Source organism: Chiroxiphia lanceolata, chromosome 3, assembly GCF_009829145.1.
Source record: "Chiroxiphia lanceolata isolate bChiLan1 chromosome 3, bChiLan1.pri, whole genome shotgun sequence".
Taxonomy (NCBI): Eukaryota; Metazoa; Chordata; class Aves; order Passeriformes; family Pipridae; genus Chiroxiphia; species Chiroxiphia lanceolata.
Genome location: NC_045639.1, coordinates 109531856 through 109555995, shown reverse-complemented (window position 1 = coordinate 109555995; position 24140 = coordinate 109531856). Strand labels below are relative to the sequence as shown.

Below are 24140 nucleotides of genomic sequence, written 5' to 3'. Positions count from 1 at the left end.
GAAAAGCTACAGTAAAAATCTGGCAAAGGCTGATATATAAACTCATTAAAATTGGGAAGTGATTTAGAACAGGACTTTTAAAAAGATTTATCTTGAGCTAAACAGCAAAGAGATTTGTTTAGGTCTACATTTAAACAAGCTCCAAGAGCTCTTTAACAGCTTAATTTTATGGTAGCTGTTGGGGAATTCTTTCAGATTTACAAATCATGTATTTCTCCAGCAAGATGATAGACCTGAGCAATGTGCAAGCAGAACTGAACCTGCAGATAAGCAGGAAGCACAGATACATTCTGCTTGGGTAAGGGGGGAGTTACTGAAAAATATTCTGCATTGTCTGGAATAATTAAGTCAAACAAAATCAAGCCAATGCCTTTGAACATATTCTGGCTACTTATCCTTCAACTTAATTACTTAAACTAGAGAAGACAAAGGCACAGGGAACCTTTTAAAGCAAAAGACGGTTCGATTACTCTCTCAAATAACAAATCAAAATGAGTGTCCCTTTCTGTTGACTAATATATAGAAAAGACCTAAAACGTTTAAATACTTGATAGCAGGAAAAATAACCCTAATACCTCATCTGCAAGATGTAGGAGTGGAACTGACAAAAGTAGAGAACTTTACATTTTTGGTATTCATTTGTCCTTGAAAATCATTTCCGCGCATATAATACACACAGGTAAGAGCCAGCATTAGTGTTTTCATGCTTAATAGCAATGCAAGGGAGTTTTCTGCATCTTGAGTTATAAATAGATGTGTATCTATGCATTTTCCCTGCATTATTCGTATCAACACGTTCACATAACAGAACGTCTGCGTGATTCTGTTCAAAACATTTAATAGTGAGATGCCTTGATTTGCAAAGCCACATTCAGAGCCTGGCTAAAGTAGCTGTGTAAGTGAAACACTGCTTGAGCATCAATTTGTCAATTTATGGACAGTGCTACCGCCTCTCATTCAGCCTTCCCTCATGGTTTGCATATGCTGCCTTTAACTGGCTTGCAACATTATTTTGACTGACTAATGGTTTGGCTACAGCTTCACTCAATTTTAGATCAAATATGAAAAGCTACCTATACCCGGTGCAGACGCCAGCCAACGCTCTGTTTACAAGCTATAGTCACAAAGTCAAAACAAATTCTGGATGTTCAAAATGGAGCCATCTGCACGGAATAAACATGAAAAATGTGAAACATTTTATGTAAATGTACGTTACTGCCTAGGAACAGTTGGTTCAGCTTCTTCCCAGGCTGCCTGGTTGGGAACACAAGGACCGACAGAGTTTGTGACACCTATTTACGTTTGATGCTGTATGAGTCACTGTGCCGTAGACTCAAAGGTATGACGTGTATTTAAGCTATGTACTCCAAAAGGGCACTGAAATAAATGATTATTTTTTAAAATAAAGACATATTTAGAATTATTATTTGTGATTTTTCCCTGGACGTGTGGGACTTGGTGTGTGTCTTTTTCTTTCTGCCTCCCCAAGGTCCACCACTATCTGCTTCTCCCAACAGGAGTCAGCAACAAAGAGCTACCTCCATAATACAGCCTCAATTTTGTTCATATTTCACTCAGAATCTATCTTTAAGAAATAGGGAAACACACTCATTCTGGTAGTGTAATAAAAAAAAAAAATTGTTGTCTTTGACAATTTATGGCTCAGTGTCTTATACAACTCAGGAGTCTCAGTATCTCCACTAAAAGTACCTGTTTGAGCTACAGGAAGCTATACAGGACTGCCAGCAGCAGGCAGCAGCTTCTGCTGCACCCTGGACTGAGGAAACGAAAGCCCATATTTTGGGGTTGGTCCCTCCCTGCTTATACCAAAGCAATGGCCTGTCCTACCAGCCGGATGCCTGCTGGCCTCTCCACCGTGTGCCCTCCCAGGACCTGCCCCATCAGCTTTACATGCTGATCTTGCTCCTGTTATTCGGAATATAAATGTTTATTCTACAGTAATTGTGTTCCCATTCCATGAGAGCAACATATTTTCTACTAAGATAGACAGGACAAAAAAAAAAAAAAATCAAATTAAATTGCTTTGTTCCCTGGACAGTGTTTAGGTCTCCAGAAAACAGGAAATGCAAGATTTTTATGTAAGATGAGGCACTTAAATTAAGAGAAGCTATTCCTTTTTATCTCTGTCAAATTATTTTGATTACCAAAGAAAGGACTCCAGACTAGGATAGACAGCTTCTCATGAGGCTTAAGAGTCTGTTAGCTGTGTGCTCATTAGAAACTGCTGTTCAAGTCGACACAATTTAGACTGAATCTCTTGTTTATTGTGGGATTTCAACTTTTTACTTTAATCCTTAAAGCCCTGAAACTCCAGGCAAAGAAGAGAGTGCAATATTGCTGCATCTTAACTGTCCACTATTTGATTTTTTACCATCTTCAGAGTTACTAATGGTTCAAAACGCATGTCTATTTATCTCGGGAGAAGCAAAAAATAAACTTCATTATATTATAGCCAACCTTCAGCTATGTACAAAACAGACACAGCACTCTACACAGAAAGTTGTATTTTGTACCAAAGACCTTGATTTATCATAATTACACACTCGCAAGATATAAAAATATAGATGCCCAAACATACCAACATACATTTCCATGACACACACCAAGATGCATGCGCATACTGAGGTAACAGGTTATTTACCGAGTTATACAAGTTTATGCAGCTGCAAGGTAATCAATCATGTAAATGATGGCAGGAAGGGACATTTATAGAGCAACATCATTGCAATACGTATGTCATAAGGCACTGAATGTTTTATTAAACAGGATTTAAAAAAAAAAAATTACACCCCAGCATTGCTTCTCCTTTGGAACTGTTTTATCAGCTCAAAATGTATTAACTTGCAAATCTCTGCCTTCGTTATACTATCTTGTAGATAAACATTATCTTTGAGCCTCAGTCACTATCCATCTGTCTCATGAGAGAAGAAAACATGTACTGTAACGGTACTATTGTATGATTACAATAAAGAACTAGTAAAATCACAAGATAAAATAAATTACATTGTTTAAACATGGGCTTGCAAACGTGTCAGGAAAATTTACCTGACCAACAAATCCGTTTGGTCACTTTTTATCAGGATGTTGATACAAATAATGTTCCTTGTTCCAGGCAAACAAAATCTGGCCAGACTAGTGTAACTTATTAGGGTCAAATGCTGCCAGTTTGCACCTGCTCTATCAGAAGAAAATCAGGAAAATTAATGGTTGTGAGCTCGGGCACGCACCAGCAGCTCCCGCTAATTCACCATCACAGAAATGATCATTACAAACCAAGACGAGCAATGGGATTAACAGCAAATGCTTTTGTCCACGGACAACATGGCCAGAATAAAACAGAGCAAACAAAAGAGCCACGTCTCCTATATACCCTTAATGCCATTCACTGATGGAACACAATCTAAATGCTGGGGATCAGCGGCAGCCTGTAACGCTATAGACTCGGAGATCACAGTCGGAGGCACAAATCTGGCTCCCTGCTGAGATTTAAGAAAGAAGATGACGAGTTTGAAGATGCTAGCTTAAACGACTAGCGAGAGAATGAAGAAGTGAATAGCAAGTGCCCTTGGAAGAACAGCGTTTCATGACCTAGACTTTTGCTAGGGACTGAGAATAAACTGAATCTCACGAGGTACTAGCAGAAAAGTAAAAAACTGGGCCAACTTATTAATAGTGTGGGATCTAACTTGTTTGCAAGTATCTCTGTCAGCCTAATTCAGTCGCAAAATAACCTGGGTGAGAGCTACTATTTGTTAAAGGTAAATAAAAGATGCAAGCAGGTTTTGGTGGATTATATGGGAAGGAAGATTAAAAATAAAATGACAGAATAAAAAATTTATTCTCATCAAACTTAAAGCTCACGCCCTTACCCAACTCCTATCTGATTTCTTTTAATGTTATTTATTACACCATCAAAAACCAACTTAGCAGAGAGCTGGCATGCAGCTAATAAATCCATCTCTTAGGAATGCGGAGAAATTTATACAAGTAATTATCTAGGTAGTCTATCCAAGACTCTTTCTCATCATTGCAATGTCTAGAGGGAAAACAATAATAAAATAATGATAATCACAATTATTATTTATTACTACTACTATGATTACGGCAGTGCCCAAAGATCCCAATCAGCATTTCAGTAACTAGAATTAATTCTGTCGGGCACTGGTTCTTTCTCCTCCAGATACAGGGTGTTGGTAGTGCTTTTCTACAGTACATGTAGATACAGACACACCAATGAAAGGTACTACATCACATCATTATGCCAGTACAGGCAGGAAAGGGCAGGAAGCTCATCAGTCCCTGCCCACTCCAACCTGCAGAACTGCTTCAAGTATTTCAGTCACTGAAGCTCAGCTCTACACAAGCAAACATAGGGCACTATGATCTGATATGATCATAACCTGCTCACATTAATTCAAATTCATTATCTCAATCCAGCAGTGGCTAATCCTTGATGATTTAAATGAAACAAGTGAACTGCTGATCCCCAGAGCTACCTGCAAGCAAGCTGGAGTTGGAGATTTGATTATCCTTCTTTTAGGACAAGACTGGCTCTTGGAAGTGGCCCAAAAATGCGTTTACAAGAACATGGCTCCAGTTTCTATGCCATGGAAGATTTTTTCTTTGTTGCCTTTGATCCATTTAGCCTGAACTGCACCTTGTTAGATAATTGTTTCCTTTCACTCCTAAATTTCAACATAGTCAAGTCTAGACTTGGGCTGTGAGATATAAGTAAATATAGGTAGGTCACCCACACCGGCATCTTATGAGTGGTTGCACGACAGCTCGGTGGCTTGCAGACAGGTACAGCCAGAGAAAGAGAGGTGATTAGTCTGTCATTCCTTGGATAAGATTTGGAGGATTTGTAGTTGAGTCTAGAAATTACGTGAGCAAGAAGCCCCAGCAGTAAACAGAGATGTTGTCAATGAGGGAGAGAGGTTCAGGGATCTGCTCGGTGCCTCTGGAAGCTGCTGCCATTACAAGGCAGCAACTTAATTTCTGTGCTGCACTTTGAGACTTGAAAAGGAGCCTTTCTGTCCTCCTTTCCAGGGTTTCTCTTCAGAGAAGGACACATTGCTCTGCCCCTCCTTTCAGAGCAGCATACAGCCCAAGCCACTCACCCTCCTAATCCACAGCCATGCTTCCCAGGCTGGAAATTGCCAGGCTGTGACGCCTGAGATGGGCTCTGCAGCAGTTCCTTAGCCTGGCAGCCCAGAACACCACTGAATATTTGTAAGCTGTCATTCATTTATGTAGAAGACCATACATTTGCTTGATGAAAACATGTTTTCCAAGGTCTGGCAGCTGCAAAATTTGAAGCCCAGCAGGGAGCTCCGAGAGGTGGGTGGGCAGCTGCCCGGGCAGGCAGAGCGAGCGGAGCGCTCACGGAAACAGGCCACCGAGAGCAGAGAGCTGTGTTCCATGCCAAGATCTTGTGCATACACACAGCAATTATCACTGCCTTGCTTAAGAGAAAAACGTTGTCCATAGCACAATTTACACCTGTCCCCTGGCAGTAAAGGGTGAAGGATATTTTACACTCCCATGAGACCTCCCGTTCCCATGGACTTCTTTAAATGGTTTAACAGAAACTCCTGGCATTCTGTCTGGGCACAGTATACCTCTCTTGGCAGCTGAAACAAACACTGTATTTTTAACTCCCTATTTCTCTGTTTTCAACTAAATGTTATAATTTGTTTCCACATTCATTCTGTTCTACAATGGAGCTGAAGTATGCAGATGTAGAAATGCTGCTGCTCCTCTCCTGGAGTTAAAAGAAAGATTCTTAATAAGAAGGAAAACACAAAGGGGTCACTAAGAGTAGATTTTTCTTTCATCTGCTATTTCTCACTTTGGGTTTTTTACAACGTAAACACAAACCAGACAGTCTGTTTTCCAGACACCTAAATGCTTTTGCAGTTTTGTCAAGCTGTTTCAGATGGATAGTGGCAGGTTTCTCTGTCGTGCATCCAAATGCTGCCTTTTCACACAATAGTGTAAAATGCAGAATGACATCTTCGTCTTCAGTGTGGGTGTAAAGCAAGAGGAATTTGGTCCTCTCACCCTAAAGGCTTTACTTCTCCTGCCCTGCCTTCAAGTCCTCAGAAAGCATATACAACTCTATTTTAGAAAATAAAATAAAATAAAAAATCTGAAGACTTGCAAAAAGAGGCAAAGTATTGCAGAAAAGCAATCCGGCCATGAAGTCACTGGCTCTGTTTCACAGGAAAAGAAGGATGAACACATCATGGCCAGATTACACTGCATCCCAAAACCTGCTTCTTGTGACAGAATCGCTTTGTGCATGTGACTTACTGCTCTGTGCCAGTGGAATCAGGCACCTAGGATGACTTCCAGATTAGAAAGCATCATTAAAATCAAATCTTGAAAAGATAAAGCTTGTAGGACAGGATCTGTGTATCTTTAGTAACTGACCACAGAGAAGTCTACTTATAAAAGTCTGTTTATAAAAGCAAGCATTTTGACCAAGAAGAGACTTTTATGTCAAGTGCTTCCTATCAATAATGTCATATTTGGTAGAAATTCCATTACTCTGGGTTGGGTTAAGAAGAAGAAAACAGCAAATTAAAATGTTACGGTGAAACTCTCTGTTACGGAAATATCAGACATTCCATTTATCCAGCAGCTGCATTTGTCTATCCCAAATACAGCTGGAAATAAAAAAATGTCTCTTCATGGGATTTTCCAATTTTTCCTTCCTTCTGGAACACACACACACACACACACACACACACACACACACACACACACACACACACACGTATTTTCCACCAGTTCTTCTTCAGACTTCATTTCTCTCCTCCTCCAAACCAAGAATGGTTTAAATAAGAAAATCTGTGCTCTGCAAGAGGCGCATTTTGGAGATTTTTTTCTTGATGGATCTGGACCTATTTCTTTCTTCCTGTGTGTATATATATAACCACATGCACGTGACATTAAGAAAAACACTAGTTTCTGAAGAAATCATTCATGTCCTTTTAGCCAACTATGATTCAGGCTGGTGACTGGCCTTTTTCTCTGGGTTGTGAAAAATGAGCACTTGAAGAAGGCAATTCATACTATTTATCATAAGGTAGAAATTGTCCTACGGACATTCTCATCTTTCCTCCCAACTGCAGAGAAGTCCAGACAACTAGCTTAGCCTGGACTTCTGAAGGAAGCAATGGAACATCCATCAGAAGTTCACAGTCTAATCAAATCACCTCGTCTCTCTTTAATAGCAAAGAGGGATGGCCTCCTCCTTTACCTCATCTCTTAGACACTTATTCTATAGGGAGAGGACTTGGCACTTGGGAGAGGTCTGTCTCACTCTCTGCAGATGTACCAGTAGTCGAGAAGGTGAGGTTAGAGTGAGCCTGCCTTAGATGCCAGTCTTGGACCTAAATGTTAGTTACCTAATGAGAGAGACAAGCACCTCTCATTGGTCCAGGGGGATTACCTACCTGACTGCACATAGGAACCTGAATTAGGAGAAAAAAGATCATTCTGGAAACCTTCAAGGTGCTTCTCTTCATTGTCTGTACCATAAATTAAGCCTTTGCTTTGAGAGAGCTGATTTCTTTAGTATCTAAAATATAGGTGCAAATTAAAAGGCCAAAGTTGAGTAGACTGGCGTTGACGTGGTTGGCAGTGCATTCAAAATATATATGATGGCATTTAGGGGACAGAACCCTATTCCTGCTGCTTACCATCCATGTTCTCCTTAAGCCCTATACTGCAGTAGTCCTTTATGGATCCCCACACTACCCCTGAATCTCACCTTCTTTTCTTCGTGGGCAAAGTGATGTGGAACAGACATCAGGAACACTTCACACTTCCTGTTCCTAATACACCTGATCCTTTTCAGATGATTTTGCACTGGAAAGGAGTAAGATTGTTTTTCATGGTCAGTTGCTATTGGGAGGGAGATGAACACCAAGTCCTGGCTTAGGCTTGAGTGTTGCATAGCATCTGACAGGGACTAGATAACCTGTTTCCAAAAGCACAGTGCTTGGTATGGTGCTGGACTCAGGCTCAGGACTGGACTAACCCAACCTCAAAAGGGATCAGATATTTAGAAGATAATCACAGGGAACGAGGAATTTTCTGGATAAGGAGCAGAGTGCTCAGCACAGTAATAGTCATTTTCTGAGAAACTAAAGGGGTTTCAAAGTGCAATCTCATTTCCAAATTTGTTTTGTAAATAACTTCAGAATTGTTTTGGACAATCAAACCTGGTTATCATCTTTTCAATACAGTGCAATAAAACCAACATATTTTCTTCCCTGCTACACTAATTCTCATCAAATAGCCTTCCTCAAGATGAGCAATAACTCTAGTTCTATTATGCTTTTTGTCTGTTTTTTTTTTTTTTTGAGAAGGGAATAATTGATCTGATTTGGTTTAGAACATTTCTCTTTTATTCTTTTGAGACACTATTTGCTATTCTACAATCAGATACCAACTTGAACACACAGTGGAATCAATGACAGAATATGAGGTTAATAATAACCAGCCTGTGGCAAATAATAAGTTGAATAAGTATTCTCAAAGATTCTGTTTCTGCATGTTTCCATGAATGTACATAGCACCTTCATGAATAGATATCTTCTCATTGATGTTTCTGGTGACACATTGGTGCCTTTGGTTGGAATGACATTAGAGTTTAACCCTGGCGTGCACTGACTGAAATGGCCTTTATATTATATTTAATACAAAGAGGTCTTTTTTATTCTTTAAGAAAAACTGCCATTTCTTGTTTTGATTTCTATAATAACACAGAGAGTGCAGTATAAATCACATAAAGCTTTAAGTGCTGTCTCAAAGGAGCTGCTAACAAATATCAAGAGGATTCTAGATTTATTGTATTTATAAGCATTCCAGCTCTGTGAACTATAATGATTTTGTATTACTAAGGGCATGATCCTACGAAATACTGAGTGCCTCTTGCAACTGACTTTCATGAGTTTTGGAAAGGATGAGGCTTTAACGCTGCAAGTATCATACAAAAAGCAAGTCTTTAGAAATTCCACCCCATAACCCTGAGTTTATTGTCTCACAAAGATACATTTGCTCACTTTATAGGTGAATATTTGTTTTTGTCACCTGACAGTTTTGCAAACTCAACTTGACATCAAGCTGAATTTTTCCTTATTCAAGCATCATCATCAGTAATAAAGGTATTTTTGCCTTGGATACCCCTGTGCAACTCCATTAGTCTCCACCAAGGTTACATGTGTGCAGCTGAGGTTATATATGGAAGACAACTGGGATGGAGAGACCTGATGGTGGACACAAATCGACCTCTGGAATATTTATTGCTGATGATGATGTGAAAGAAGGCAAAAAGTGGTGAGGTTAGCAGGCTAAACCTTGCACTATTTTTTTCTTATAATGCATGCAAGCTTTATGTGAGCAGCTGAAAGACAATACATGCTGAAATGTAGGGTTTTGCTTTCATAAGTCTCTTTCCAGAGCATTTAAAGAGGTTTTTTTTTTTAATTGTTTTAACCAAGTTCATATCAGAGCAGTGCTCAATCTGAAGTATATCTCCATTTGATAACTAAATAGTAAAGCAGCAAGATTTTTCAGTGTGCTTCTAGAAATAGATTCTGCCTGGTGACTTCTGCACACAAGCAGATGTCTTCACAGCAAAATCCAAATTACAGTCTTTAGCCAGTCAGTAATTTGATTTCTGCAAGTTGGTTTTATGACTTTTCTTTTCCTGCAGACTCTACTCTTTATCACCCTAAAAAGCATATACTGTAGCCTTAACAATTAAATAATAATGAGCAGACAGAAGAGAAAGGACAGGAGAGATCTGGCTTAGCTACTGCTAGCAATCATTAGATTTACAGAGGGGAAAAGACATGCTTCCTAGGCCAACATATTTTTTATGAATAATTGATAAGGCAGTCAGTACAGTTATATCATAGAAATGTAATATATATCCATAATTATAGAACCAGCTTTGTGCAAAAGGACACAATACACTGCAAGGAGATACCAGCCAATATGCCATCCTGAAATAAAATACAGTCACTATTGTGTTAGTTGGCAAAATTTAAATACAGGATTTGAAGCAAGCACAATGTTCTTTAATCCCATTTTTTAGCACAGTCCAGGCTCAGTCTGCTCAGGAAAATACTGCAAGGCAAAATCAGCAGCTGCATTAATTTGCTGATGATTGAGAGAAAAATGAAAGTTATCCTCATGGTTTTTTTTCTCCCTACTTGCTACTCTAACTTACTAATAATACCAGAGTACCAATTTATTCCTATGCAAGTATATGAAGCATACAAATTGAAAGATCAATGTAATGGAAAAAAAAGATTATCATGCACTGTTTAGAATCAATCAGCTAGAAACAGAGGGGGGAAAATGCGAAGGCGGAGACATGATGTTTAGAAAATGTACATACTGTACCTACCCTAAGCTAGAGTGTTTGTATGAAACAGCTACTGTTAGTCTAACATGCAGACCAAGAGCTATATTTTGACCAGAAAATCATCTTATTTCCAATCTTTTCTGGAGAAATTAATCAGTTGTATTTTCTTTTAAAAGTCCCCAAATGATAAAAATATCAATCCCTTTGCCCATAAAAGTCACATAAAAGCATGTAACAAAGATTTCAGGGTGAAGGGATTACAATACTCCAAATGCTTTATTAGCACAACATCTCAGCATTGTTCACCTGAACGCTGATGGCTTATTGTAGCCTGAAGGACTGACTTTTGTCATGTGTGACAGAGTCCCTTGAAAACACCGACAGCAATAGTTTTTAGTTGTGGACTGAATCACCATTAGCAGTGGAGTTTAAATCTTAGATCTCTCAGTGGTGGAACACTTTCTTCGGCCAAAACCAGCCTCTACTCATCAGAAATAATTACACTGTACGAGTCAGATGTGTAACAAATGGATCTGAGTCTCAGTTTGGAAATACATTCAGAGGAGGTGGAAAGAATGGCTACTGGCTCTGTGACAGGAGATTCAATCTTCATAAACCTGCAAGAGAGGGGAGGAAAAAAAAGCGACACAAATGCGCCCTACAAAAGAACAGAGCAGATCACAGCTGGAAGGAAGGCAAACCTTTTAATCAGGTCCTTGAAATACAAGCTGCAGGAAGCTAGAACATTTTGGTGGACTTCAAACTCTTTGCCTTCAACAATAATTTTCAGGTCTGTAAACTCTTTCGCTCTGCGTTGCTGGTTCAACTCCTTCAACATTTCTGCAGAACAGAGAAGACAGACAGTGCCAGGGTTCCCATTAAGAGTTTTTTATTTTTACTTTTTACTTTTCATTTTTTTTTTGTAAAGAAGTAGAGAAACAGGAAACAATTGATATTTTTGTCGGTAAGATTGGCTCAACACAGACAGTCAGAAGTTACGAACATAACATATTAAAAAAAAAAAGAAAAAGAAAAAAGCAGGAACCAGTAGGTCTAAACAACTGAAATATATATACACAGAAAAAAAGCAAAAACAATCCTACATTTGGAAGGGTTAAAAATGAAAACAAAATATTTCAGCATCAGCAAATCAGAAACACAGAGAATGCATTATCACAGAAAAGTTAAAATAATTTGTTATAATCAAAATCAAGAGCTAATGAATTACTATCCAAATGGAAATAAGTTTTGAACATACTAGAATAATATTAGTAAAAATATGGTATTATGATGCAATATGAATTGGATATGGGTCAAAATAATAAAACCACAAGACCTGCAAAAATAACTTATCCTTAACATAGTAAAAATGTGTTAAGCCTCTCAGTTAACAGAATAAAATAGCACTTCTAAATAATATATAAATTATAGTGCATAAAAATTAGCCAAATTATCAACGCATCTAGCAATATATCTCAGCTATATAGACTACAATTGTATATGTTTCAGAATTAACTTAAAAGCATCCTTATGATAAAAAATAATCTCATGCAGAGAATAAATTACTGCCTTTTATAGCAATTCCCATTTTTTGCACTCCAAGGATTTTTACCATCACAGCATTTTTATTTTTTAGCCTTCAATGGTTTCATTTACAGCAACAATCAACTTTCACACATCATGAAAGAATCGTAATGATTAAAATAACCTATGAAAGTGTTTCCATCCTGCAATAAAGCACCTACCTTGCGTGATGCCTCCTTCTATACAGCCTATTGACGCTAACAGAATGAAATGATAGCATGCCACGTCTCCATGTAGGGATGTGAACTACTAGGCAACCTACATGTTTTATATGCTACCTGGACTTTTAAGGGTAAGACTTCCTTCCAACTTTGCAGACCAAAGTGGCTATCAAGATGAATCATACACTTTTCACCTGGGGAATAGCCTGGCAGTTCAGAAGCCAGTGATCAAGATGACAAAAGAGCTGATTTTAAATACTAAAGGACTTTGGGTTTATTTTATGTTTGCAATAGGTCAAGGTTCTCATTTTCTCAGTGTAACACCCTGAACACATTCCTCTTCAGACAGATCTGTAAATCAACAACAGTTCCTTACATAGAGTCCTTACACAAAGTAAAAGGGACCTCGACAGCGTATGACTATAACTGTGCTCAAAGCCACTGTCAGGCTCGGGCGCTGGGCTGCCAAAGCATCACCAAAGGGCCTTACGGTGAAACAAAGACTCAAATAATTTCTGTGCTCTCCTGCTTCCCTGAGGAAACTCAACAGGAATCATTTCAGCAAAGCACTAGTGTTTAACGACACAAAATCATGCAAATACACAACCGTTCCATGAAAAGAAACTGAAGTTCTCCTGAGCCCCAACATCTGTGGTGCGTATTTTTCAGGCCTAAGTAAATAAATGTCACCTTGCACATTTATGTCTATTTAATGGAAACACAGTAGTGTCTGAACGGCTAATTATTCTGTGCTGAAATGGGTCAGTGCTCTCCAGAGAGTAAGCAGATCATTAGAGAGGGCACAGAAATAACAGCAGGCTTTTGTCAGATCTATAATAGGGGAAAATAAACCACTCTGTCCTGTGGGTGCTATAGCAGGGACTATTTTTAACAAATTCAGCTTAGCTAAAGCACAATGATACATTTCGAGCAAAACCTAAAACAGGGTCTGAATGTTCACTTCTCTGCAGGAAAGTCTCAGGCTTTTGCTGGAGGTGTGATGCCTGAAGTCTGACTGCACCATCAACACTTCAGGCCCCGGTTAAAGACCAAGGATGCTTTTGGGCACAAGAGGTGTTCTACTTGATTCAGGGCCACAGTGACTGAGGTCTCTGGTTTAACAGGAACAGCACCAGGTGCTTTTCCAGTTACATATTTTTGGAGGCGATTGTGGAGGAAGCATTTTTCTGTCCCTTTTCACATATGAACAACTTTTTTCCTTTTTCTGTCTTGGTCCATTATCCCACTTTCATTTATAGCAACAACATTTTCCTCCCCACCAATTTTCTATCATTTCATGCCTTAAAGACAGTTACTTTTCCCTCTAAACTTTTGATACTCTCTCCACTTTTCAAATTTGCCCAGCCACTGTCTCTGCCCCATTTGCACTTTTCCTAAGTTCCTATTCAAGATCATTTTCTCTGGTATCTGTACTTTGCAACCTTCCTTGCAGGAGCCTTTCAGGACAAGGGCTCCATCCATGACCATCATCATACAAGACTAAGATTATGCTCACACAAAGGGTCAATCTCCACCTCACCTCGTTCCATTTCCCTCTTTTAAAGATCATGATCAATTGTTCTAGTGTTCAAAGTGCACAACCGTATGAATGGCAACTGTGCTTGAGGAGAGGAAAGGAGAGGGGAATCAGAGTTTAGTTGCACTCTTGAATGGGGCTGGGGGTTTTGGGAAGTGAGCTAAGGGTAAGCAGGACAATAGAGACCATCCTTGATTGTGGCCAAGATTTTTGAAAAACAAGACACAAAGCTCAGCCACTGCACCTATAGATGTTATGCTCTCTGTGCTATATGTCCAATACTGTGAGAGCTGGTTTGAGCATCTAAGCCCCCAAATGGTTCCCCCAGGTAATGGGCTCATTACCTACTGAGCACCCTTTAATTACATCCAGTCCTGCAGTTCCTGGGCACAGCTTCTATCTATGCTCTTTACACACATGAGTGCGTTTGATGCTGCATGCATTTATTAAGGGATGCAAACCAGAAAACAGGTCTGGAGCAGTGGTGCAATTTGGTCATAAAAAACTAGAAATCAGAACGAGATCTAATCAGAAACTGAAGCTCCTCTTTTTCCTACACACATTCAAAGGCCATGATTCCCTCCTTGTTCCCCCAACTTGTTGTAGTGCTCTCTGAGAGATGACTACTAAGAGTCCTGAATTTTTGCAGCTCACTTTCTGAACTAGAAGAAGAGGCAGGTGGAAAAGAAAAGGAAGTCAGGGGACTGCATTAATTCATCGATCATCCTCGCTCAGGCTCCTTTGTATTACTAAATAACTAGCAAGCATTAGTATTGGACACAAGGTTATATCAGAATGGGCCCTCATTCTCAGAGTATTTGTAATGCTCACACTGTGCTTAGCCAGGCATTAATGATTTATGAGGACTCAGGATGAGTTGCAAAACAAATTTTTTCACCAGGTAATAATGCCTGTTGTAAAAGAAGAGACAACACAGTGCAGTTCTGGCAGTGAAAAATGACCTCAGCTGTCTCCTGCTAGTCCCTCTTCTGGGCTCCTCCTAATTTTCAGCATTTCCTCCAACAAATGGAATTTCCTGAAATCGTCAGAAAGGTATGTGCTTGGAATTTCCTACTGTTTTTTTATTCCTCTGGTTTCTTTTTTCTAATGGACTTTGATTTCTTTGTTTGTTTGGTTTTGTTTTTTTTTTTTTTTCTTTAAGAAATTCAGGTAAAAATGAAGTGTAAGGACAGTTACACCACAAGGTTCCAGCAGGGGGAGCACTGATGTTTCCTCTCCTTAGTGAATCTCAGCCAACGCTCTTACATCACTAGTGCAAGGGACTTTTTCCTTCCTCCCCGGGTGCACACACACTTTGGGATGGCAGAAACAAAGCTGGTCCTTTCTGTCTCCTTCATCACTACTGATGCTAAATCATTCTCAGTGAAAGACTGGTTGAATGTTTTCTTCGTAAAGAACTACACCATAGACACCCCCATGTTCCTTCAAAATTACATGAGCCACGTAGTGGTTGAACCTAAAGGGGACTTGACCTGAAACCTGCAACTGAACATCTCTGTGGAGTTTGAGAAAGGCAGAGCTTTCTGTCTTGCCATTATCAGCCTCAGTATTGTTTCTTGGGGGCATTTAATATAATTATATTGAGAGTCCCAGAGACAATATGGGTCAGAAGGTGTAAGTGACTTTCCTCAGGTCAGGAACAAAGCCAGGAACAACTCAGAGGCTTTGATTCTTGGTCCCTAGCTCCATCCATCACACCACATTTTCTCCTTCTTAATTAATGGACAAATTACAAATTAAACTAAAGAGCCCACAAGCCTTGAATCAAATACAGGACCAAGTACAACTGTATAATAGTGTAGATCAAGTAAGTGGAACAGAAATTATACAGTGAATATTTTTTTAAATTACTTATGATCAGAAATAAAAATGAACAAGGAACTTATTCCCCAAGTTTATTTATTCTGTATTTTAAGCACAGTGGAGACTGGATACTTAAAAATCCTCCCTGATGCACATTCCCGTGGTACAATGGAAGCTCTCAGGTTTCTTTCCAATTTTAATAAAGAACTCCTTACTTAAATTCTAGTAGATAAAGCTTTAAAAGGGGACAGCCAGAGCTAAAATATAATGAACCATAAAATCTGGAAGAACAATTTTTACAAACAGTGTTTTTAAAATTTACTTGGAAAAACTAACCTTTCATCAAACTGCAAAGGGTAATTGATGAAATATTGCTAATTATTCTTGTGAAGAACGTGCAAGAGACCAGTGCTTGCTCAGCCAGCCTCCTGATTTCATGATTGAGACAGAAAATGTGGGAAAGTCAAGAAAAGTTACCAGGAGGAAAATCCAATTACCTTCTTGCCTTAATAAGTAAGGAGATTAATTCCCAAGGTTATGCTCTAGTTATGTAAAACAATCATTTTAACCACTAAGTGCCAGCACTGCCCACACTTGCTTATTTTGGTACTGGTAGAGTATGTGTAAATTATGAAGCACGAGATCTAGCAGTCAAATAGGAGTTATGAATGACAGAAAGGAGTTTACTGTGCTGCACCCACCCTATGTGAACCACAAAAGAACCCATTTTTCACCATTTTTGACAAGTCTCTCTTTCTTCTCACCACAACATCCACAGACACACAGAGAACCCCAAAGCCTTGAGAATGCCATAACCTGCTCAATGTACCCTTGTGCTGCTGACATGTAGCTTGAAGCAGCTGCACAGAGAGAAAGCAACTCCAGCTGACTCCTTAGGTCAGTCTGATGAAGTTAAGCAGGCACACTTGGCACTGCAGTGGCTGACATTGCTCTCCACTCCTTTGGGCATCCTGCCACTGCAGACCAGCTACCACTGAACATCATTCCTACAGAAGCTTCCAAGCACAAACCTCTGGAGAACAGCTTCCTACTTGGGACTGGAGACAAGAAATAGGTCCTTTATTCTCTTTTGGCCTGAAAGGCAATAATAGAGAAATGAATGAATTCTGGTGGGAATCATTAACAGATGAGGATGTTTCAGATCATAGAATATCCTGAGTTGGAAGGGACCCGCAAAGATCATGGAGTCCAATTCCTGGCCCTGCACAGAACACCCCAAGAATCCCACCATGTGCCTGAGAGCATTGTCCAAACTCTTACTGAGCTCTGGCAGGTTTGGTGCCGTGACCACTTCCCTGGGTAGCCTGTTACAGCACCCAACCACTCTCTGGGTGAAGAACCTGCTCTTAATACCCAATACTACCCTGTGATCTTCAGTTTTCTTCTTGGACCCTAAAAATTATACATCCAGCTACCTGGACTGTCTCTGCAGTCAAAAAGAGACAGAAGCTGTCTCATGCACAACCCAACCTGTTCTGTGTGCTTAGCCAGGTAGGATGCACTGTCTCTCCCTAGGGATTACCAAGGGAGATAAAATAATTAGTTGAGACCAGAGGGTAATTTCTCTTTTTTTTTGCACAGAAGGTGAGAATTAATCTATTGCAGAGAAATACTTTCACCTTTTTTTTCCTATTGGATCTCGACTTTAGCTGAACTTTATCAAGAGCAGAAGGAGAAGGGGGCGTAAGAAAGCTGGGATTTGCCTGTGCAAGGATTCTTATTGGTGAGATGGGGGAGGCAGACAAATGGTGAAACACTCTCACTCTGTTCTGTGAAGTGCCAGGGCTGCCAAAGGTTTGGGACAGAGGTGCAAAATACTGTCTACATGATACTGGTGTGCCCAGCCCTCCTCTCACAGTCTCTGTCCATTACAGTTTCCACAGGACACCATCCTGCTCCAAAAGGCATTTGAAAATGCTCGACTCTTGTGGCTATCTCCTGCATATTTTGCTTTCATAAGCCCTTAAGCCCAGATAAAATGAACTGAGAAAAGCTCAACACTGACTATAGGAGCACTGTGAGGCCGTGCCCTACTGAGTCTGTGCTACCCAGCTACACACCCTGGTGAAGATGGAGCATATGCTGATAGAGAGGTATCACTGCTGGCACAGCTACACCAACCTCTGAACAAAAGGCAATGAGAGTCATCTTCTGCTGGGTTTTGTCAGCACAGCAATGTGAAACGCAAGGTGTGAAGTTGTCATACCCTGAGAGCTGATAGAGCTATGGCAGTAGGAATTTGTAGTGCAGACCAACCTGTCTATATCTTAGTTGTGTTGACACTGTTAGACACCTGTGCTGCTAAAGAAAACAGTAACAGATGCTGGAGAGTGGGAAAATATTTTTTAAATCCTGCTGAACAACACATATGTGGCTGTATATGATAATTCTACTCAAAGGACTGTTGGCAATGAGATGCCCCATTGTGCTAAATAACTTTTCGTTGTTCACATAGACAAATTCTTCTCACCTTATTATGATGAGAAAGGGTCAGCAAAGTCAGCTGTGGTGATTACTACTTGAGGAAGACAACTACAACTCTGTGTGTAAATGGAACCTTTCTAAATACATTAAAAACTCAGGGAAGTCACTATATCATGTTTTGAAACCAATTTTCAGGCTATTATCATCACTAGAACTGACATTAGGAGATACCTCAAGGTTGCCTTCACACATTACAGAGTTGATATGTCCCTATATTAGGCCACAGAACTATTTCAACATGTTTTCTGATTATACTCAGAGACGAACTACACCCCTACTCTCTAGAAAACAACACATTAAATGCAACTTTGGAGAGATTTTGGTATCACAGTTATGCATTAAAATATTAAAAAAGAGAGTCTGGGGGCTAGAATGCCTTTGTTGCTTTGATTTATTAGGTAAAATCCTCTATGGTATCTATGCCTGCTAATTTATAATCATACAGGGTTACAAATGCACAGTGAATATATGTGACTGGCTTTGAAAATGAACTGCATTTACATTATGTACACGGATGCAAAGAATGAGAAAAAAATACAGGGATAATCTGATCTCTTTCATTTTCCAACACAGACTGTGATCCATGGAAGGACAAGCAGCAAGACCAAAGGATCCAGTATAAAAATACCCACTGAGACGTTGAGATAAAGATGTAGCTTCCTATATCAGGATCTGCTGGGTTTTTTTTCAAGATTCACCCCTGATCAAATTCAAAGTTGGCTGCAGCCTGTTCTATATTGGCCAAGGCAAACAAAGCCCCGGAGATCCCAGCAAACTGCCAGTCTGGTCCCCTCTCCACATATAACATGCCACTATGTCAGTTAGCAGTGTAACTTGATTTCCAGGCAGACAATAATTTTATCTAGAGACAAAATGAGAGAGACAGGCAGATAGAGAAGGAAAAAAAATAATCTTGTGAGCGTTGGAAACACAGAATAGCTCAGATTCAAAGAGAAATTTAGTTCTGATTGTTTTATTTACCAGCAGGCAGCCCTGAATATCAATCCACACTTAAGGGAAGGCTAAAATATTTATTGCTACGTGGTCTGGGAAGGATTTGGTATTATCCTAATTGCTTGTAGCAGAAGACTAGCAGATAGCTTTTAGACCTTTTTGATCTCTTTATGTAGTGCAAGGCATTAGCTAAATGTTTCCGAGTTTTGAAGGCTTTGAACAAGAAGCACCCATCTGTGAAACCAATAGTGTGATAATCAACAGGCTTCTGACACGGCAGCACTAGTGAAACGCTGATCAGTTTTGGTGGTGTAAGAACAAAAGCTACAAATTGTGTATCAATGTGTGTGTTCATACAGCCAGCTTGTTTTCCAAAGAAGAAAACACTTGTTTTCCAAAGAAGAAAACAATAAAAAAAGACAGGTTTCTGAAAAAATAAATCAGTGATGCATCCAGAGCAAATTGCATGTATTAGAGTAAAAAATACCCCACAACTCTAAGGTGAACACCTGACAATCAAAGACTTCAAAGCACTTAACATACATTAATTAGCAAGAATGAGGTTGTTCCTCTGCCCATTGTAAACAAAGCAGTGCTGCCCAGCTTCAGCAAGGGCAGGCCTTAGGTTTATTCACGAAATGCATGTAAGTGTAATCAACACAATTCTTTGAAATACATCTTTATTGGCCAGTGGCAACACGCCTGTTTTCTAGCACTCATATACTGCACTACATGAAGCCTAATGAAAGCAAATAAAAACAACTCAAATATTCAACATAGAAATCTCACCCTTTCAGAAGATATTATACATCATCTATAAATAATAAAGTACTAAATCCTAATATTTAGGCTTATTTACTCAGTGGATGGCTTAGTTATGCACTAGATTAAATGTATGTGACCACATCTCTTGGTCCAATGGACACCTCACATGATAGAGAACTGTTCTTTTGGTATGGACTGTGTCCCCAGAATGACTCTTAGTGATTCATTACACCATCACAACAAGTAAGTCTAATCAAATATTGCAATATAAAAAAAAAAAAAAGCAAGCAAGCAAGCACTGTCAGTCAACTCTAGGCCCTCTCTGGGGGATTTTGCACCCCAACAACTATGCTCCAGCTCCTGTTTCCCTGCTCTGTAGCTTCAGCAGGTGTCAGTGGCTGCAATCATGACTTTTCACGACTACAGAAATAATTGTAATAGTTAAATACAAGGTTGTTAACTTACCTAAGAATCACAAATGACTACAGGTTTGGAAAAAAAGATAAATAAGCTATTTTTTAGGCCCCCTGAGCTTTAAGAACATGGTATTTTACGTTAAAAAAGGCATAATTTGTGACAGATTTCCTTTGAACATCTTGCTACTTACAGTAATTTTGAATCTCTAGATTCTACCTGTCCTAAAGATGTGAAAGACTTTATAATTGTTTTTTTTTCCTACATTTTTAAGCACTGTAAAGTTTTCGAAATCTAATGGTGTTGTAGCTGTTTAGAAACATTTGGTAAAACATTCTTCTTACTTCTGCCTAACTCATGTTTCCCTCTAATAGGATAGACCTTGATTTTTAAACCTTTATATTTAAGCAAACTTTTTGGAAGGTATTGCTATTAATATTAAATATTTTTGTATAAGACCAAGTAAAGTCACTTCCTATCATCCATGTTGCTTGAACAGGGAGTTTGTACAGTATGGCAAGAGAATATGAGCCATGACTGGCTGATAATGCAAGAAACCATTTAACTGCAAATGTTGTTATTTTCACAGAGAATTAGGTTATCAGGATGTGATAAGTAGCTGCCTTACCAAACTCAGAATTATTAAAAAAAAAACAGAAAAAGAGACACTTTAAAAAAATCTGTTGAGATTAAAGGACGAAGATTTATTTAATGAGTATTAAAATTTATGGGCTCTCTAAGAATTAAGCAAGCTTATAAAGACTATTTTGAGAGCTGAATGGCTTTCGCATAATGAAGATGGTTGATAAACCTTGGCTAAAACATTTCAAATACAAACGAAAACAAAGGAACACCTCAGAAAACATGGTGATTAAGTCAAAATTTCAGCTGTGAAGGCAATATACAAATTTCACAATAATTCCATAATCTGAAAACGCTACTACGACCAACCCGCAAAGGTGCTGAACCTATGAAAGGATGACAACAGGCAATTTTGAATCTAGACAAGCATGAAAGAAGCATGTTTTTCTCCTTCTGTGTAGTTATGGCAACTGAGAGATATAAACCCCCTCCTAACCGAACAAGGGCTTTTTTCCTCTCTCTGCTCCCATCCGCAACTTTACAGCTGTCACCACAAGTCATCCCGCTCGCTCCGCACGCCAGCAGGCAGCACGCAGGCATCTAAGGCGAGGAGAGAACAAAGAGGCTGCAACACAGCTCCAGTTCAAATGACAGCCTCACCAGGGCTCCAGCCTGCACTGGGAAGACAAAGTTGTAAAGTTTTACGAAAGAATTGAAGTAAATTTCTTCTCTAGAGGTCCTAGCGGGAAATCAAAGATCTATTTTAATTTAAGATACTTGCAGCTTCTCTTGCTAATGACCGAAATATCTAGACCAATAGCTCCCCAACAGCAGTTTGCAGGTTGACAGGGGTCCATAAAGCCACTTGCACTGATCTGAAAAGCCACATACACAGTAAAACATTAACTGTTTCCAGTTTTGAATTTGGGTGTTCAAGATAGTGAAATGTAAGAAATGTGAAGGGCTGGGAGGTACCTATGAAAACTGCTATTGAAACCATGAGGATTCTGGAGATGGGACACTTTAGGCAAACTGAAAATAACAGGATTTAATTTAGATAGAAGATCCTTGATGGGAATTGATAGATGTCCATCCGTAAGCTACTTCACTGATCTGCGACACACAAAACCAAGACTTACTATCACACTGGAGAAGAGGGTTGCCTCTGAGATCCTCACAAAGGGCAGCCTTAAATTCAGTGATGACAGCTCCAAAAAGAAGCTGGAAATGAAATGACCACCGTTTATTGTCTGTGGTCTTTTGAATTTTTTTGCATTCTTCAGGAGAAAACAGTTAGTGATCATTTACTTTGTCTTCAATGACATTTTGCCCTATGACACCGAGTAAAACCTGGTGTCTCTAGTCAGTGAATGTCTGAACTGGTTTCAGGAGAGACATTTATTATGATTTTGTTCATTATTTCTCATTTCTCTAATCCATTATTTTCATATATATATATGTGTGTGTGTGTATATATATATATATATATAATGGTGGTACTTTTAATAAAGTATATAGTATTAGCAGTTTATATGTTCAAATGAACTCCTGGGAATAAAGTCATTAAAAATCTACGGCTATACTTGAAAGGCTTTGGGCCTTCACCTCTCGTGTACTTGCCCTCTCCTCTCCGATAGCAGAAGGCTAACACATATTTAAAAAGAACAAATATCTACCTGTGCAAAACCTGCCCTTTACGTTTCACATGAAATGTCAATATTTCAAGAGTTGGTTTGGTCTTTCCAAGTATCTGTGACCCTTTCAGTGGACAGAAGATTTCATAGGCAGTTTTAAAAATTAAAATAGTTCTGAACTTTTTTTTTCTTTCATTTGTATGCACATTTTTACATTGCTGCAGAAAATTTCATTAATAGTGACAATATGGCACAACTGTCATGTCTCACTGCGCTGACGTCTTTAGGTTAGTTTGGAAGCATTTTTCTAGGTCATTATTTTTAATTAATACAATGAATTAGTATATTTTTATTCAAAATGTCAAACTGTTTTAATCATAATACAAATATGAAACATTAACCTAAAAAAAAGGATGTTTTTCTGGTACTAAATAGCAACAACATAATTAAAAGCATGACATTCTAAAATGAAAATAGTGTATTTGACCATTTTACATCTTAATGAACTATCATATCTACTTGCTATTTAAATTTCATTAAACTGGATAACAAATATAAAATACATTTTGAAACAACATCATCTCTCTTAACAACTTCTGGAAATATGTACCTTGTTAATGATGGTTAAATGACTTTTCTAATTAGTGTGATTTGGAAAAAACTGATTGAAATGGCATCTTACAGGAAAAAACAGTTTCAAGGACAATTTATTTCACTGAAGACACTGTCAATACTCCATCAGGCAGTAGCTATTTAGCTGTAATCAGGGCTTGCTTTAACTGTAAAGCTCTGCAGCAACTCGTGGAGTTAAACTGACACAAAGCCCTTTTAAGTGATATTAAGTGTTTACCAGCTCTAACCAACACACCAGTGTAACTGAGTACAGAATTTGGTTCCCATTATTGTACTGTATAATAAACACAGTTATAGAGACACACACTTGCAATACCATCAAAGGAACATTGTTTCTTGATTTTCTGATTTTTAATGTTAATTTTCTAGTCTCCTTAACTTATATCTTGGCTTTTTTCCTTTAACTGTTACATTTTTATTCTTCGGCTCCCTCTTATACACTTGTGATTTTCTCCTAGCAGTAATTTTTAAAGGTAGTAATATATCATTGAAGAATGTGATTAAGATAATTCAGAGTATTCCTAAGGACACCAAATTGCTGGACTGAAGTGTAATTTGGGTAGGCTGCAACTTTTTTTCAAAGATTCATGGTGCTGTAAATGCAAAACAAAACTGAAGGTGAAGCAGCAGCTCTGGGTACTTATCTGCAAGAACTCTAAGAAATGGAAAAAACTCTAACAAAACCCCAGAAAATGTAGATTAAATTTTTCAAAATGCCTAAATAACTTCTGAGCCTGGGACTTAACAGCTCATGAAAATTTAACCTATTTGTAATTTGTCATAAAGACAAACAATGATTTCTCTTGAAATAATAGGGTCAAACTGCTTTTGACTAACCTTAGTAATATCAAAGGTTAAAAAGATGTAGCTGGAAGACAACTACCTGCTCTGTAAAACAGGCATTCATCAGAGCTTTAAATTTCTGCTTGTTCTGCAGGGAATAGCCTACAATGACAACTTCACACAAAAGCCACACATCCCCTTTTAGAGGGGACTGTACCATTCTTGTCTTAATCACACAAATTTTACATCATTTTCACACCAATCTTTAATACCCGTTTGAGTAAAAGAAGTCAGAGTTCAGAACTGGAGGTGCAAACTCTAGTTATTCTTATGTTTTCCATGCTCTGTAGTTGATG

At 38.7% G+C, this 24140-nt stretch overlaps 1 protein-coding gene across 6 annotated transcripts in view; it reads right to left on the bottom strand.

Annotated features, from left to right (window-relative positions):
* Positions 1–24140, bottom strand: part of KLHL29 (kelch like family member 29) — a 391640-nt gene that overhangs the window by 61792 nt on the left and 305708 nt on the right. For all 6 annotated transcript variants that reach the window (XM_032682682.1, XM_032682681.1, XM_032682684.1 and 3 more), the window contains one exon: positions 11110–11248. In XM_032682682.1, coding sequence (XP_032538573.1) covers positions 11110–11248 — 139 coding nt within the window. The remainder of the gene's footprint in view (positions 1–11109; positions 11249–24140) is intronic.